We start from the raw sequence: 16,348 nt of genomic DNA on the forward strand, positions 1-16,348 counted from the left end.
CACACCCTCCTCACACAGCCTCTCTCCTAAAGAGATCAGGAGCTGAGGGCATATCATCAGAAAAACTCCCAGCTGCTTCTGCCCTTCAATAAGAGGACAGAGGAAGTTGTTTCTATACTTAAGAAGAAAGAAAACTTTTCATTCCAGTGCTATAAGAATTATGAGCAGACGAAGCCATGGCTCTGGCAAGGCTGGACCATTTTGGGAAACAAGATGCAAGCAAGGGAGTAATATACAAACAAAGTGTGGGTGTATTTGACAGGTTTGAGGCAAGCAGAAAGGAGGGTTTGGGTACTCTATAAAAAAAACAGATATCTGAAATTCAAACTTCTTCTGATAAGGCCACAATGAAGAGATTTCCAGCAGGAAGCTGGCACCCAAATCGCCACAGGCTTGCAAGGTGATGTGCCGAGGTGAGGAGGCAGGGGAGGCAGGGCGGTGCCTCTCACAGGTCCATGTCTGGGCCTCCTGAGGATGTCTTCAGTGGCACGGAGTCAAATCCATCAGGAGTCCTCTGAAAGAGAGATGGTGACAGGAGCTGGCTGCTGCAGGGGGGCAAGTTTGCCGAACAAAGGAGAGAAAGGGAAAAGAGGTGACAGAAGGAACCCTTATGGAATTCCTGTTTCCAGCGGCTTTGTGGAAACAGATAAAAGATTCCCTCTATTCTTCTTGGTCCTTTCAGTCAGTCAGAGGATGAGAAAAATCTTTAAAACCCCCTGCTTTGCATCTTTGCTGAATTCTAAAAGCCCAGAAAGACTCAGGGGTCCCAGGGTAAATTGTTCTCCTATTGGTTAAACACACAAACACACACACACACACACACACACACACACACACACACACACACGATTTTTAAAAAGGCCAAGGGAGTCACCCTGATAGGTCAGTACAAAGGGAATGAGATTCTACAATCTAAACACCTACCCGCCCTCCTTCCCTCACCAACCTTCCAGTCCTCTCCTCTCTTCTTACCACCCTCCCCGCCCACACCTGTTTGATGAACTGGTTCAGGGCAGCAGTGAGGTGTGCGTTCTGGCAGAGTTGGACTGCAGAGGGCTGTGGCCCTGGAGGAGTTGCTTGGACGCTCTCTGCTGGCCCCACACCCAGCGACAGGGTTGTGGGTATTGCATTTATGAGCTTCAAACTCGCTCACCCAGCCACACGGACAGAGCCAACTCTCCCAGCTCCACAATGCTCAGTGGTGAGCAGCCTAGACTTAGCTGTTGACTCAGCTCCCAAAGGACCAGGCCCAGACATCAGGGGACAGCACCCTCCACTGGTCAAAGGAGAGCCTCGCTTCTATCAGAAGTTGATCCTAGAGACCACTTCTTCCCCACCCTCAAAAATAAAAAAGGGGTGGGGGTGGGGGGAAATGATTCTTACAACGTAGATGGTTCAATACTCCTTCTGGAAGTTAAAAGGCCCAAACAGTTCATCAACTGGAGTGCATGTTGGGAGAGAAGGAGCCTGGTCAAGAACAGCCTTGGACCCCATGGGAAATAATAAAGGTGTGGAAACACAGAAGGCAGAAGCCAGGATTTTGAGGGTGAAGGGACAGAACAGTAGGGAGGGTGGGGAGCAGAGTAGTGATCCCTGAACAGTGTGGGACCATTCAGTGTCCTAGGACTGGTGTCTTCTCCAGCCCTCCAGGTTGACCTCAGTGCACTGACGAGCCTCCCTACCTTGGAGGTAAACGATTTGATCTTCCCAAAGAGTGACTTCTTGCTGGTAAAAATGAGGTCATCCTCCACATCCTCGCCTTCCATGATGGCACAACTGTCGGCTGCTGGCAGGTCACAGTCCTTGAGGGTAGCATTCATCACCAGCTTGGAGTACTTGTACTCCAGTCTATGAGACAGGGGATGGGAAAGATAAGACAACAAAATGTGGAATAAGGGAGGGAGGAGAGAGAGAGGCTGGGCTACAAACAGGTAACCATAGATAAGGAATCTGAAACAGCAAAATGGTGTGAGGGCTGGGCATATAGCTAAGGAATCTTGATTTCCAGTTCAGTGATCTTTTTTCCTTAAGTCTGGCTGTTTCTGTGTTCCCAAAGCTTAATAGAAATATTGGAATCATAAATTTATTATTTTAATTGTTAATAATAACAACAGATTTAGGATACTCTTTGCTTTTCTTTTGAGCATCTAATAGCCATTTATAGACTGCCGTGTGATACTGTCCGTGTTCAGGAGTCAGGATAACCAATACATATGTTGGATAAGTGGCTCAACCAGTCTCTGGCCAGAGTCACAGCATCTGTGGCCAACTCCAGAGGACAGCCCCATGAATTTAACCCTCAGATGTTCTCCTCCCACTTCAAAGATCCAACCCTGTCCATCCCCAAACTCCAATACCCCATCATGTACTTTTGATTCTTTTTCCAAAAGTAACAGGTCAAGACGGTGAGGAGGATGGCAGTACAGGTGCCAGCAGAGATGCCCACTTTCAGCCAGAAATCGATTGTTTTGCAGATGGTGACTCTCTGCTCAGGCAGGGAGATGCCACCCGCGCATAGCTTTGGTTCTCGCCACACATAGGTAGTCTTCTGTTGGGGAGGAAAACAAGAAACTTAGAGGTCACATTCCCTTCTCTCATGGGACATCCCCAAGGAGAGGAACCCACCTGGATCCCAGCCACGCAGCTGCTGACAATAGCGTGGTAGTCAGCAGGGGAGCAGAGCGGACAAGCAGCCACACTCTCCCACAGGAAGTGGAAGTTACAGCCATCACAGGTCCCATCGGAGCATGTGCTGACAAAGCAGAAAAGAGACTTGAGCGCTCACTGGCTGGGTGGTGGGAGTCCTGTCATCTTATAGCTTGCCTGATCCATCCTCTCCTTGCCAAACTGTGAACCCCACCAGGACCCTTCCAACTAATCCTTAACACAGGTCTTGCTCTCTGATCTCCCACCCTCCACCGGGCTGTCTACTCTCTGCCCGTTTGTTTTGCTGACATTATCACAGCTAATGTCAGGTGTCTGAGCTCTAGCATGGCTGCCCCAACCAACACTTCAGAGGCTCCTGTTCTCTCCGTGGACTTGTGACATTTTGCAAAAAGCCACTCTGATGCAGCTACCTGGGGGGTGGGTTTCAGGAATAGACTTCGGGTCATGGGTAGCTGTTATGTGCTTTACTGTGATGTTTACAACAACAAGAAAAGCGGTCTTACATTTTGACACCACTGCGGAGTCAAAATATCCTGCTTTGTTCCCCGTCTCCCTGAGTGGCTCTTATTTAGGAGCAACATTTCCCAAACCATGTTCCTCAAGACACTAGTGCCCCTCTGCCTGGGTGGCTCAGTCGGTTGAGTGTCCAACTTCAGCTCAGGTCGTGATCTTGGCAGTTTGTGGGTTTGAGCCCTGCATTGGGCTCTGTGCTGACAGCTCAGAGCCTGGAGCCTGCTTCAGATTCTGTGTTTCCCTCTCTCTACACCTCCCCAACTCGCACTCTGTCTCTCTCCCAAAAATAAACAAACACTAAAAAATAAAAATAAAAAAATACACACACAAAAGACACCAGTGCCCCTCAAAATGTTAGTTGGGGTTAGGTGGGGCAAAAAAAGGAGGTGGGGGAGGGGTGCGGTCATCAAACTGGTTCCAGAATTCTCGATTTAATGCACTCAGCTATTAAACTCAGAATTGGGTCTTTTATTTGTGGAGAGATTCTTAGGATTCCTTAAACCGTTACTCATCCTAATAATAGCGAGTACATATGCCAGACACCATGAGAAGTCCACAAGTTCACAACCACCCCCTGAGGGAACTTATTATTACCCTCATTTTACAGATAAGGAAAAAGAGGCCCAGAGAAGATAAGAAATGTATGCACAATAACATAGCTAGTAAGGGGAGGAGATGAATCAAATAATCACTTGGCTATGCCGCTGTCCCCATAATGGTATGGGAATGCGAGAGTCGCTTTGACTCATCCTTCTGCCCCATTCTTGACATCTGAAGATCGAGAATTTGGAGCCATGACTGTGTCCCCAAGAGCCAATGAATGGCTCTCAGACTGTTTTCTCTTTGGCTCTTGGGATGAAATGAGTCCAAAGAAGGGAGACCTTTTGTTACACCCCTTTACCTAGGCAATGACAGACTTCCAGGGGCGGGTTTCAGTGGACTGCATCTGACACGGACGGTGGCTGATCTCCCAGAACTGCAGGACTGGGTCACGTCACTGGACCTGCAGAGAAAGCCAACCCCCATAGGGGAACGAATCACTCACCTGTGCCATTGGAGAGTCGTTGACGTCAACATGGAACAGTTTCCTTGCTGGGGAAGTCAGGACTTGGGAGTGCACAGGACTGGGGTTATACAGTGAGAGAGTGGGGATCGGGGAGATGTGGTCAAGGGGAAAGGCACTGGTCCAGGAAAGGTTAGCATATCCATAACACCGGAGTCTCCTAAGGCAGGAAGGGAAGTCAGCCACAGATAATCCCGTATTTCTCCCTGCCTCCAGGGCACATCTGCCCCAGTAATACCCCAGAAGCTGGGAATCAATGGACTCCCAGCCTGTAGCTGTCACTGCTGGGTGGTTCTGCTAGACATCGGGTATGTTCTGGCTTGATAAGTAGGTGGCTGGAGAGAGGGATGCACCAGAAATTGTGGAGGGGCCTAGATTTCCCTTGTACAGACTGGTCTCTCATCGTCACCTATAAAAGAAGATCACGTCCGGTATTCCCAAGGACTCCGGGTGGAAAAGTTCGGCTGGGGAGGTGATTCCATTCAGAGTCATATCTGTTGTCACCCCTGCCAAATTAGAGCTCCTAATTAGTTGTCACTAGTAGCATGAGCCGGCAACCACTTCAATTCTTTCAATACCTGTCAACATCCAACCTTCCTCCATCTCATCACACCCCAGAGTGGCTCATGAAAGGGTGAACCAAAGTTTGTCAGAAGCCCCAGGGGGCACGTGGCATCCCAAGATGGAATGGAAAACAAAGGTCAGGAGGTTGGGTCCCTCATCCGGGGCCTTTTCACCTCAGAGCCTGGTAGCCTCACTCTCTCTTACACATATACAAGCCCAAACAGGCTGCAGCAGCTGATTTACTCACCGATAAGTCGGTCAGCCAGGCTGACAGGCTGCGAGGACACTCCAGCCTTGTAGCCTGTCACCTCCGGGGGGATGATGACCGCCTGGCAGATGTAGGCGGTGATGGATTTGGAGAAACCCGACTCACCCTCAGGAATTCGAAGGTCAGTGACATTGTCGGCACACACGGACATTTTCTTACCCTGGGTTGGCAGACACAGAGAGGATTAAGTGGGGAGCAGTGAATGGTCATAGAACTCCCAAAAAGAAGGAGGGCACAGCTTTTTCACATCTGAAATTTCAGCCTTCCGATGGTATGTTGCAGTGGAATGATTCATCCCAGATCTAATTATAAAACAGACTTTTTTTTTTTTTATGCTAAAAATAAGGCCTAGGTGTCCTAGTTTCTGGAAGCCTGGCCCAGGGGTCGCAAGCCTTTTTGTTTCCTTGCAATCACGTGGGAACCTTGTATAAGTGGTGTCGTGATGGTGGCAAACAATCTGGAGCTCTAATCTACCAGCCCACCTTACCCTGACCAGTTTTCTAGATAGCTGCTGAAATATATGACTGGTTTCCTGAAATTTTTGAACATTCCCTCTCTGTGTCTCCCTTAGTGCTCTGATTCCACTGTGCTTGTCTTGGGAGCACTTTCCAGACAGAGATTCCCAGCAGTTGAAACAGACCCCATAAGTAACTGCCTCCCTGCCTTGAGGTAGGACATCTGGGAAATAATTAGAACCTAGTCCATTTTAAAAAATGTATCAAGAGAAGAAAGTTTGTGTTTATATAGAGAACATGCCAAGAAATAAACATTCCATAACAACTCTCACTGTAGAGAACTCTGGAAGATGGTAGGCATAAGACTCCTTCCTCCTGGAGATTTTATAGTAGAGGAAACACTGAGATGTTGTTCTTGAAAAAAATGTTAAATTTGTGGAATATCAATATATAACTTGTCTGCTAATATAAAATCATTTGTGGGGTGCCTGGGTGGCTCAGTCGGTTAGGCATCTGACTTTGGCTCAGCTCATGATCTAACAGTTCATGGGTTTGAGTCCCGCATTGGGCTCTGTGCTGACAGCTCAGAGCCTGGAGGCTGTTTCAGATTTTGTGTCACCCTCTCTCTCTCTGCCCCTCCCCTGCTCACACTCTGTCTCTCTCTCTCAAAAATAAACATTTAAAAAAATTAAAATAATCTTTTCAATATTTTTTAAAAAATTTATATTTATTTATTTTGAGAGAGAGACAATGAGAGCTTGAGTTGGGGATCAGCAGAGGAAGGGGGAGAGAGAGAGAGAGAGAGACAGAGAGAGAGAATATCCTAAGTACGCTCCACGCCCAGCATGGAGCCCAACGTGGGGCTCAATGTGAGATCATGACCTGAGCCAAAATCAAGAGTTGGATACTAAACTGACTGAGCAACCCAGGTGCCCCTGCACCCCTAAGTTTATTGCAGCATGATTTACAATAGCCAAATAATTGAAGCAGCCCAAGTGTCCACCGATATATTAATGGATAAAGAAGATGTGGTATATACACACAATGGAATATTGTTTGGCCATAAGAAAGAATGAAATTTTGCCTTTTGCCACAACATGGTTGGAGCCAGAGAGTATAATGCTAAATGAAATAAGTCAGACAGAGAAAGATGAATACCTATGATTTCACTCCTATGTGGAATTTAAGAAACAAAGGAAATGAACAAAGAGGGGAAAAAGAGAGAGAGAGGCAAACCAAGAAACAGACTCTTAAGTATAGAGAACAAACTGGTGTTTTATCAGAGAGGAGGTGGGTCGGGGGATGGGGTAAATAGGTGATGGGGATTAAGGAGCACACTTATCACGATGAGCACAGGGTGATATATGGAAGTGTTGAATCACTGTATTATATACCTGACACTAACATAACACTGTATTTTAACTATACCAGGATTAAAATTTTAAACTTAATAAAATTTTTTCTGGGGCGCCTGGGTGGCTCAGTCGGTTGAGTGTCCAACTTTGGCTCAGGTCATGATCTCACGGTTTGTGAGATCAAGCCCCACATCGGGCTCTGTGCTGACAGCTCAGAGCCTGGAGCCTGCTTCACATTCTGTGTCTCCCTCCCTCTCTGCCCCTCCCCTGCTTGCACTCTGTCTCTCTGTCTCTGTGCCTCTCTGCCTCTCTCTCTCTCTCTCTCAAAATAAATAAACATTAAAAAATTAAAATAAATAGAACTTAATAAAATTTTAAAAAATGTAAGTGTATTAAGCATTTACAATGTAGGATTTTCAATATTCTAAGTTTTGTTAAAAATGAAGCAATGTCAGTTGCTAAATCTGGTGGTTCTTAGTTTATTTTTTAGAGTGTAAGAAATAAGGAACATGAGAACAGAAAGAAATCTGTACCTTATGGTAAAACAAGAGTTATTTTGTCTTTGAAATGCCAGTCTGTAGTGTGACAGTACACAGTAAGCATTTCTGAAAAGATAAAAGGAGCAAAGAAAAGAAGGCAATCTCTCCAAACTCCACATCTTCATCGCCCTTCCAGCTCACTGAATGAAACTTTTACTACATGGTCTTCCTTTAATCAGTCTCAATTCCTGAGTTATCACTAACTCACTGTGCAAGCTTCATTTTAACTTCTTCAAAGACTTTGAAAGACAAGATAGAGACATGTATCTCGAACTTTCCATAGATTAGTTCTTTTCTTCCTTCCTTCCTTCCTTCCCTCCTTCCTTCCTTCCTTTCTTTTATTAAGACATAATTGCCATAGAATATTGATTAGTTTATTTCTTGGCCTGTTGTCTACATAAACACAAGTCAAATTTTTTTTGCACGCTACAGAAGGTGGTAAAGCTGTGCTGTGTAAAGGCCTCACTGCCTCACAGGGTCACAGACTAAAGGCTCAAGATGCTCTTTATTTTGTAATATTTGAAACTAATAACTCTCCAACTATGAATCCTGCCTTGTTTGTGATTTAGTTAAGTGCAGTAGCGGTGTGATTGCCCTTTAATTTCTGCCTTTGAATTTTTGATCCAAAATATTTGCAGCAGCATGAAATGGCTGAACATAACATTCTTTTAATATCCTGTAAAGCCTTTCACATTACTTTCTTTTATACTGTCAGCAAAGGTTCACAGGGATGAACTACAAACAGTTTATTTTATCCAGCCTTTAGAAAACAAATAACAGGGAAGCCTCTGGCACTGTTAGTGGGAACGCAAACTGGCACAGCCACTCTGGAGAATAGTATGGAGGTTCCTCAAGAAACTAAAAATAGAACTATCCCATGACCCAGCAATTGCACTGTTAGGTATTTATCCAAAGGATACAAAAATACAGATTCAAACTATTGACAATTTAGCAGCATTATCAACAATAGCCAAACTGTGGAGAGAACCCAAATGTCCATTGATTGACGAATGAATAAAAATGTGGTATTGGGGCTCCTGGGTGGCTCAGTCGGTTAAGCGGCCGACTTCGGCTCAGGTCATGATCTCGCGGTCTGTGAGTTCGAGCCCTGTGTCGGGCTCTGTGCTGACAGCTCAGAGCCTGGAGCCTGTTTCAGATTCTGTATCTCCCTCTCTCTGACCCTCCCCCGTTCATGCTTTGTCTTTCTTTGTCTCAAAAAATAAATAAACGTTAAAAAAAATAAAATAAAATAAAAAATGTGGTATATGTACAATGGAATATTACTCAGCCATCAAAAAGAATGAAATCTTGCCATTTGCAGTGATGTGGATGGAGCTAGAATTTATTATGCTAAGCAAAATAAGTCAATCAGAGAAAGATTAATACCATATGATTTAACCATATGATGGAATTTAAGAAACAAAACAGATGAACGTATGGGAAGGGGAGGGAAGAGAAGAGAGGGAAACAAACCATAAGGTATTTAAAAAAAAAAATTTTTTTACATTTTATTTACTTTTGACAGAGAGAGACAGAGCACAAGTGGGGGAGGGGCAGAGAGACACAGAGACACAAAATCTGAAGTAGGCTCCAGGCTCCATGCTCCAAGCTGTCAGCACAGAGCCTGACGGGGGCTCAAACTCACAAACCGTGAGATCATGACCTGAGCCGAAACTGGATGCTCAACGGACTGAGCCACCCAGGCGCCCCTGTAAGGGATTTTTTAATTGATAGAGAACAAACTATGGGTTGACAGCTGGAGGTAGGTGGGGGATGGGCCAGATGGGTGATGGGTACTAAGGAGGGCACTTGTTGTGATAAGCACTGGGTGTTGTATGTAAGTGATGAATCACTGAATTCTACTTCTGAAATCAATGTTGCACTGTATGTTAACTAACTAAAATTTAAATTTAAAAAAAGGGGGGGGGAAGAAAACAAATAACAAGTTCCATGATTAGTGAAGACTGCTTTTTAAAGGGAACAGAATCTTCCTTCTGCATTGTTTTTACATATTCATTTTAAAAGAATAAAAGTCAGGTAGGAGTAAACGAACATCTTATCTTGAACACCTTTATTTTCCTAAATGTTTATAAACCAAACATCTGATTTTATAGGAAAAGGTCCTGAGGGAGAATAATAATCACTTAGAAAACTTTCAGTTTCCTAAACCGCCTGATGCCTGTTTGTTTTTTTGTTTTTTTTTTTTTTTGGCTTTGCTCCTGTGTCATCTCTGGCTCTGACCCACTGATGTCCTCTTTCAATATGACGCCATCAGCTCGCGTACACCTTACCTGGTTTCCACACAGACTGAGGGTAAAGTGATGGAAGTATTTCAGCCCTTTGGAAGTGAAGCTTGGCCCTCCAGCCAGAGAGACGGTTTTTGCCAAAGCCAGGAAGTTGTAGTCCAAAACCCTGGTTGGAGTGCTGATCGAGAAGGTGCAGTCATTGTAGCACAGAGAGTGGATCTGAGGGGAAAGGGTCCGTCAGGCCCGCTGCGTGGGCAGAACTTGGAAGAGACTGTAGTGGAGAGGGGTGGCTATCGTCCCCGGCCTGGTCCAGCCCAGGGGTGAAAGAAGCGGATGTACAGATTGAGTGGACATTAAAACAAGGCAAATGGGCTAGTGGGGGTCATGTGCATCTCACAGTTCAATTATTAGCACATATATGATGTACAAACGCAAATCTACTGTTTTCCAGTAAGGAATTCGGTCAGATTTTTATAGCCTTGTCCCTCAGCCTGGATATAGAACTCTCTCAATACACAAGGTAGCCCTTCTTGCTTTTAAGCAGAAGACAAGAATTGCTAACTGGAAGAAGGGTGTTCAGGATGGCAGAGGAGGAAATACAAGCCTTGCTCCCTCCCCATTTAAAACTCACTGAACCCTGCCTCCTCTCTCCCAGGTTCTCTGCAGGACACTGAGCTTCAAAAGTGGACTTATTTCCCATAACCACCCCCCGCCTTGCTCTGTTTTAGGGTCCCCGTTCAGCAGCAGCCACATGCAACTGCCACTCCCTCCCACAACGGCAGAGGGAGCCCCAGGGGAGGAAGTTAGTGGCAAAAGTCTAGGGTGCCCAAAAGAGGTTGTCTGGGATCTGCAGAATTGTGGCTTTTTACTACACAGCTAAACTGAGCAGCATTCATGGGCTGCATAAACAATGCCTTACAGATGTTTGTGTGTTTGTGTGGTTGTGATCAATAAAATACAAATTCATTTAAAAGCATTGATGAACACATAAGAGCTTTCTGTCACAGAACTTTCTTAGCTTTAGAAAGTACATGGGGGCAACAGCACTGCTTTTCTACTTTAGAAGAAATCTCTAGGATAAAAGAGAGCAATGCCAATTAACTGCATGTCCCAGCAAAGGTGGGTTGCCTTCCCAAAGGACTCAGGGCAAATACCCATGACAATTGTCTGGATTGAAGTAGGCTGAATGTGAACCCGAGCTCCTATTCCTTTCCTTTAAGTCTCTGCAGAGATTCCAAATAACCCTCTGGACCAGACAGTCACAGATCTCCCTAACCCATCTCTTGAAGATGAGACTTGTCCTTGACTGAGGCCTAGACCCTGAAAACCAATGTCTACAGCTAAGAACTTGCCGTCCATGGTCACAGCCTGGGTGGGTGTCCTCAAGGACTTAACCTGGGAGTAAGCTACAGGGAATGCTTGGGTATCAGCCCCTCAAAAATCCCACCCAGGTCCTGGAACCCTCTGAGGTTGTTCATCCAGAGGGCCAAGGTTAGGATGCATGACACATTGCTGGCACCTTGTTGCTCTTGGTCCCTGGACCACAGGGCATGCAGGCCTGGATGCCATAAGGCTGGTGGGCTTTCAGGATTGTGTTAGGGGGGCAGGAGTGGCAGGTTCCTGAATCCCGATCAATGTAGTAGCCAGCAGGACAAGCGGTGCAGGAGGAGCCCATGTCAGAGGCTTCCAGGGCACAGGGACGGCAGTAGGAGGCCACCCCATCCATGACGTTGGTGACATTGATGGAGTAGATTTTGGCGACGTCATTGGTATACTTCCTGCCCTGGAAACAAGAGGAAAGAGGGCAGAGGGCTGAGACATCAGCAGCAATTGAGTTCTCTGGAAATAGCAAATTACTACTTAACCCTCTTTTACCCTGTAATACTTGAGAAAAGTCTTGGAAGAATCCTTTTTTTTTCCTCACTAAATAGTAGCTCTTTATGTACATTTTGTGTCACATTAAACCAAGACTAACCCACTCTAAATGTTGTATAAAAATATTAAGTGCCATGGGGGAAATATGCAGTAGATAATGATAAATGAAAAAAAGCAGGTCTTTTCCTTGTGAAAGGGGAAAAAAGTATTAGTACTTAGAGTGTCATCTTCCCTGGAAGTCATTTGGACAAGGCTGGGTGCTTCTCAGGGGCTGGAGTAGGCAGTTCCCTGATGGACTCCTTAAGATCCTTCTAACCCTTGGATTCTGAACCTCACACTCATACTTAAGCTAATGCCAGGGATCATCCTGACTCAGAGGTGTCTCCTGGAAGCCAGGGGTCTGCGGAAGGGGAGGAGCTTACTGTCTCATGAAAAGTAGTCCTCTGGAAGGCCCAGGTGAAGCTCATAGTAGCATTCTCCTCGATGATATAGGTGTAGGATTGTTTGCCCTTGGAACCTTTCCATGTCTCTACGGGAGTGTTGGTCCTAGAATTCACACCCTGAACCCAAGACAGACAAGTGAAGACAGTACAATTGCTGGGTGGCTGGTGAGGGGCAGGGCGCCCATGCTGCTGCCATCCCAGGGCCCATTACAGTTGGTCAGACCCATGTTAAACTGTTAAGTTCCTGATGGACGGTCCAGGCCCTTCCTCTGTGAAGTCACTATAAGCAGGTTGTCAGTTATGTTCATGTGCCAATGGGGCGGGGTGGGGGGGGGGCAACCCTCCCCATAGTCCCTGGAAGCCCCATAGCAGACAAGGAAAGGGAAACATACCACCATGAAGTAGAGCTCACAGTTCACAGAACAGATGGTCTCAAAGACAAATGTGATCCTGGCCATCTCTTTATTCTCTGTGTCTGCCGTCACTGACTGTGGAGGTCTATGGTGCAGAAATTAAAAGTCAGTTCCAGAGGTCAGGCAATGCTTATTGAAGAGCCCAGACAGCAGCAAAGGGTCTGCTGGGGGGACAGGATTAAGTTCTGAGTATGTTGGAAACAGCAATGGATTAAGTCCAATTCTGCCACCTAGCTATGTGACCTTGTCCTAGCCAAATTGTAGTTTTCTCATCTGTAGAATGAAGGTGATAATATCTTTCTTATTTACCTTCCATCATTGTGGTGAGATCCAAAGGCATACCAGATGTACGAGTGCTTAGTAAAATGCTATATAACCTCACTAGCAGAGTGGGGTCCCCAGACCAGCAGCATCACCCTAACCTGAGCTTATTAGATGCACAGAACCTCAGGCCTCTCCCCAGACCCACTGAATCAGAATCTGCACACTAACAGGATTCCTAGGTGATGCATAAGCACATTAAAGTTTGAGAAGCTCCACCATCATAAGATGTAAATTACCTACATTCACTTAGCAGCTCATTCTCTGGGGTGGTGGGAGCTTTTCCTGGGTCAAATGAGCAGATATTTCAATTTATCATCTCTTCAAGCCAAGTTTTCAATCTGGTCCTTCTTTTGGGAAAGAGATCCATGCCCAAGGGGGCAGGTAAGGGGTGGTGGTGAGTGGGTGATTTGAGGAAGGACTTTACCATAGCAATCAGATTTGAAAATTGATACGTACTTTTAGGAATGTTATCCCCCCCCAAAAGCCTAAAAATTTTGCTCACCTTGCAAATGGGATAACTGCTCATCTCTGAGTAGTGTAAATTAAGGGAAAGGAAATCAATACCTTTTGAGCAACCACTGTGGGCTGAGCACTGTGCTAGGGATGGAAAGGAGGGAGTTTGAAGAAGGTAGTGGAGAAGACAGACTGGAAATAGGGAACCTCTTCAGTGGTCCCCCCCTATCCTGAAAGCACATATGGGTACAAGAATTCACTTTGGCTTTGGAAATCCTTTTATGGCTTTTCTTTTGGCTTTGGCCATTTGCTCGTATTCTAAGTACCATCAGTCCCAGCTCCCGTCTATACAGTTGTGCCAACCACTGGGCTGGAAGAATCATCTCAACCTGAGTTAGTCCAAAGTCACAGAATGTGACTTGTTTTACAGATGAGGAGTCTGAAGCCTATAGGGGGAGCATGGTGACTTTTCCAAGTTCACAAAGCCAATAATTGGCAAAGTTCAAGTGTCCTGTCTTCAGCCTATTATTCTTTCCACTGTACCACACTGCCTGTGGTATTTTTTCTTTTTTAATGGCAAACAAATTGCTTAATGTCCTAGGTCTTCTTGGGATATGGGGATCAATATGACAATGAGAACAATCCATCTCAGTCTTCTTACCCCAAATAAAGATGAACTGTCTATGGGTATTTCTGGCTCTCCTTTTTAAAAGCGTTTTTGGTTTTTTGATTTGTTTTATTTTGTTTTGTTTTTGGTAACATTTTATCTAGATGCCATGAGGAGGACAAATTTATTTTTAATTATTTATTTTGAGAGAGAGAGTGTGTGTGTGCACATGTGCGGTGGGGGAGGGGCAGAGAGAGAGAGGAAAGAGCACCCCAACCAGGCTCTGCTCTGACAGCACAGAGCCCCATGTGGTGCCTGAACCCACCAACCATGAAATCATGACCTGAGCCGAAACCAAGAGTTGGATGCTTAACCAAATGAGCCATCCAGGCACCCCCAAGGAGGAAGAATTTGAGTAGCATGTGGCCAATAGATGAGAGAAGCCAGATGAGACGGAGCGCGACCAGTAGGTCCGCCAGCATGGGCAGCAACTAAGAAGCCATATTAGCATTCAGATTATCTTTGTCAGACCATTACCATTGCTCTCCTCTATTCTGAACTCATACTTCTGCATGCCAGAAGCCCTCTCCTCTACAACATTCTAAGCTATGTGGGACTTGATTGTGGCCAAGGTGGTGTGGGATTCCCCTGGGTTTTGTATTCCTCACCTGAATCCTGGCACAACCAGAGTGAGAATCATGAAGTCATTGTCTGAAGCTCCAACTGCTGTATAAATGTGATCACCAGCCACCTCCCAGCCTGGAAAAAGAGAGGGGAGAGTTAATACCCCAGTGGTCACAGATGAAGGGCAAGTGTACATCCAGATGACATGCTGAGAGAACACTGTCCTTTGAGGCATCCAGAACCACTAGCCCAACCAAGTCATGTTATTTATCCTGCTACTTGGGTCAAAGCCTCTGAAACTCTCAGAGCAAGCTCTTTGGAGTGTGCACCTTGCTTCTAGTTCCGGCTTTGTCTCTAAAACTAAGTTTTGGAGGATAAATGTCCGCAAGGAGTGGAACTTTAGAGAGAATGCATGGCATGATTAGCTCATTTCGTTGTAGACATCACTATTATGAAGAAATGTGAAGTGGAGGAGCCCCTGTAGGGTGAGCAGGGAGCCGACAGCTCACAGTAAGTGGGGACGCACTTACCGGTCATGCCCTTGTACTCAAAGTTGATCCCACTGAGAACGGTGGTTTCCATGTTTGAAGGCAACGTGTTCCACCATTTGTATTCGAATCCCACAGCAGGCTCAGTCCCGGCTGGGCAGTGGGTGCAATCTGGGGTAACCACAAGATCCACACCTTCAGCGGGGAGGCCGCGGCCACCCTGACCAGAGCTGCTGTCACACAGATTAAGTGGCGACAAGGGCAGGCAGCCAAAGGAGGGTGATGCTGAGCACCATAGCACGGTTATATCGAGTTGACTCAAAAACATTCTGACAATGTATTTAACAAACTCAGGACGTAAACTCTGACCCTGAATTCCAAAACTCCAGCTGTCCTACTTGCTCACCAAGTTCTTCATTTTGAGACTTAAATGTGTCTCCTAGTCTGATGCATGTAGTTCATATTATTTGTCACATTATTATCAGTAAATGCATTTACATGAATAGGCACACAAATCCTCCCAACTCCTTTCTGCAGCATGGCTTATGGCTCTGATTGTGTCAAGCTGGCCATCCCAGCTTCCCAGACCTTCTGGTTAGCATCCCTGCTGCATGCTAGCAGTCTCTGTGGTGAGGACTGGGTACTTCAAGCCCGAGTCACATTCGCAGTTGGAATAGGGAGGAAGGCAGGCAGTTCTCAAGTATGACTCTGACCTGCAGACAGGTCCCACCCTGCCCTCTCTTCTCCTGAACTTAGTCCACAGAGTGTCCCGGTCCTTACTGCATCCTTGGAAGGACAGAATGCACATTCAGCTGACCACCCATGTGGGTGATGTGGGAACAGGTAGAATGCAGATAAAGAGGTTACCAGAGCCGTTGGAGTAAGAGCCATAAGGGCAGGGCTCGCAGGCGCTGTTGTTGGTTTTGAAAAAGCCTGGGTTGCAGGGTGGGCAGCGGGTCTTCACGCCAGAAGCGGGCAGTTTCACGGCCCCCTTGAGATCTTCACCACAGATTTTCGGCTGGGCCCATTTGTACATGAGCTGTGTCTGCAGAAATGGATTAAGAACGCTCAGCCTGTGTGGCATTTGGCACATCTTTAGGAATTTATCTCGAGAATGGGGTGAGGTGGGAGGACTCTGGGCTATAACGAAAGTTCCACCAGGGTGGGGAACTTGTTTTGGTTACCAGTGCCTCCAATGACCCTAGCCCAGAGCCTGGCACATGGTTGTGCTCGACAAATATTTGCTGAATGTTGACTGGATGAAGAGGGAAATACTTAATGAGGACTTGTGTGACAGAAAGAATGGTCATGGGAGGACCAGCTGTCTCCAGAGAAAGCTCTGATTCCAATGTAGAATCTTATCACTACTAAAGTCACGGGAAAAGTAGCTGATGAAAACCCCAAAACATAGAAAGGGGTGTCCCAATTTGTCTTCCAAATATTTTCTTTGC

The 16,348-nt window shown here is 46.0% G+C and overlaps 1 protein-coding gene across 4 annotated transcripts in view; it reads right to left on the reverse strand.

The window, feature by feature from the left end:
• Window positions 1-228: 228 nt before the first annotated feature.
• The window catches only part of ELAPOR1 (endosome-lysosome associated apoptosis and autophagy regulator 1), a 68,261-nt gene continuing 52,141 nt past the window's right edge, over window positions 229-16,348 (reverse strand). The window contains exons 10-24 of one of the 4 annotated variants that reach the window (XM_049616652.1): window positions 15,765-15,942; window positions 14,940-15,068; window positions 14,454-14,544; window positions 12,381-12,486; window positions 11,968-12,105; window positions 11,190-11,453; window positions 9,716-9,889; window positions 5,055-5,235; window positions 4,653-4,749; window positions 4,082-4,183; window positions 2,626-2,752; window positions 2,370-2,548; window positions 1,683-1,848; window positions 1,384-1,439; window positions 229-514 (exon numbers count right to left, since the gene is read on the reverse strand). In XM_049616652.1, the coding sequence (XP_049472609.1) occupies window positions 481-514; window positions 1,384-1,439; window positions 1,683-1,848; window positions 2,370-2,548; window positions 2,626-2,752; window positions 4,082-4,183; window positions 4,653-4,749; window positions 5,055-5,235; window positions 9,716-9,889; window positions 11,190-11,453; window positions 11,968-12,105; window positions 12,381-12,486; window positions 14,454-14,544; window positions 14,940-15,068; window positions 15,765-15,942 (2,022 nt within the window). In that variant the 3' untranslated portion in view covers window positions 229-480. Of the gene's footprint in view, window positions 546-1,383; window positions 1,440-1,682; window positions 1,849-2,369; window positions 2,549-2,625; window positions 2,753-4,081; window positions 4,184-4,652; window positions 4,750-5,054; window positions 5,236-9,715; window positions 9,890-11,189; window positions 11,454-11,967; window positions 12,106-12,380; window positions 12,487-14,453; window positions 14,545-14,939; window positions 15,069-15,764; window positions 15,943-16,348 lie in introns of all 4 variants that reach the window. The other 3 variants (XM_049616655.1, XM_049616653.1, XM_049616654.1) reach the window with 3 other exon arrangements.

Source organism: Panthera uncia (assembly GCF_023721935.1).
Source record: "Panthera uncia isolate 11264 chromosome C1 unlocalized genomic scaffold, Puncia_PCG_1.0 HiC_scaffold_4, whole genome shotgun sequence".
NCBI lineage: Eukaryota > Metazoa > Chordata > Mammalia > Carnivora > Felidae > Panthera > Panthera uncia.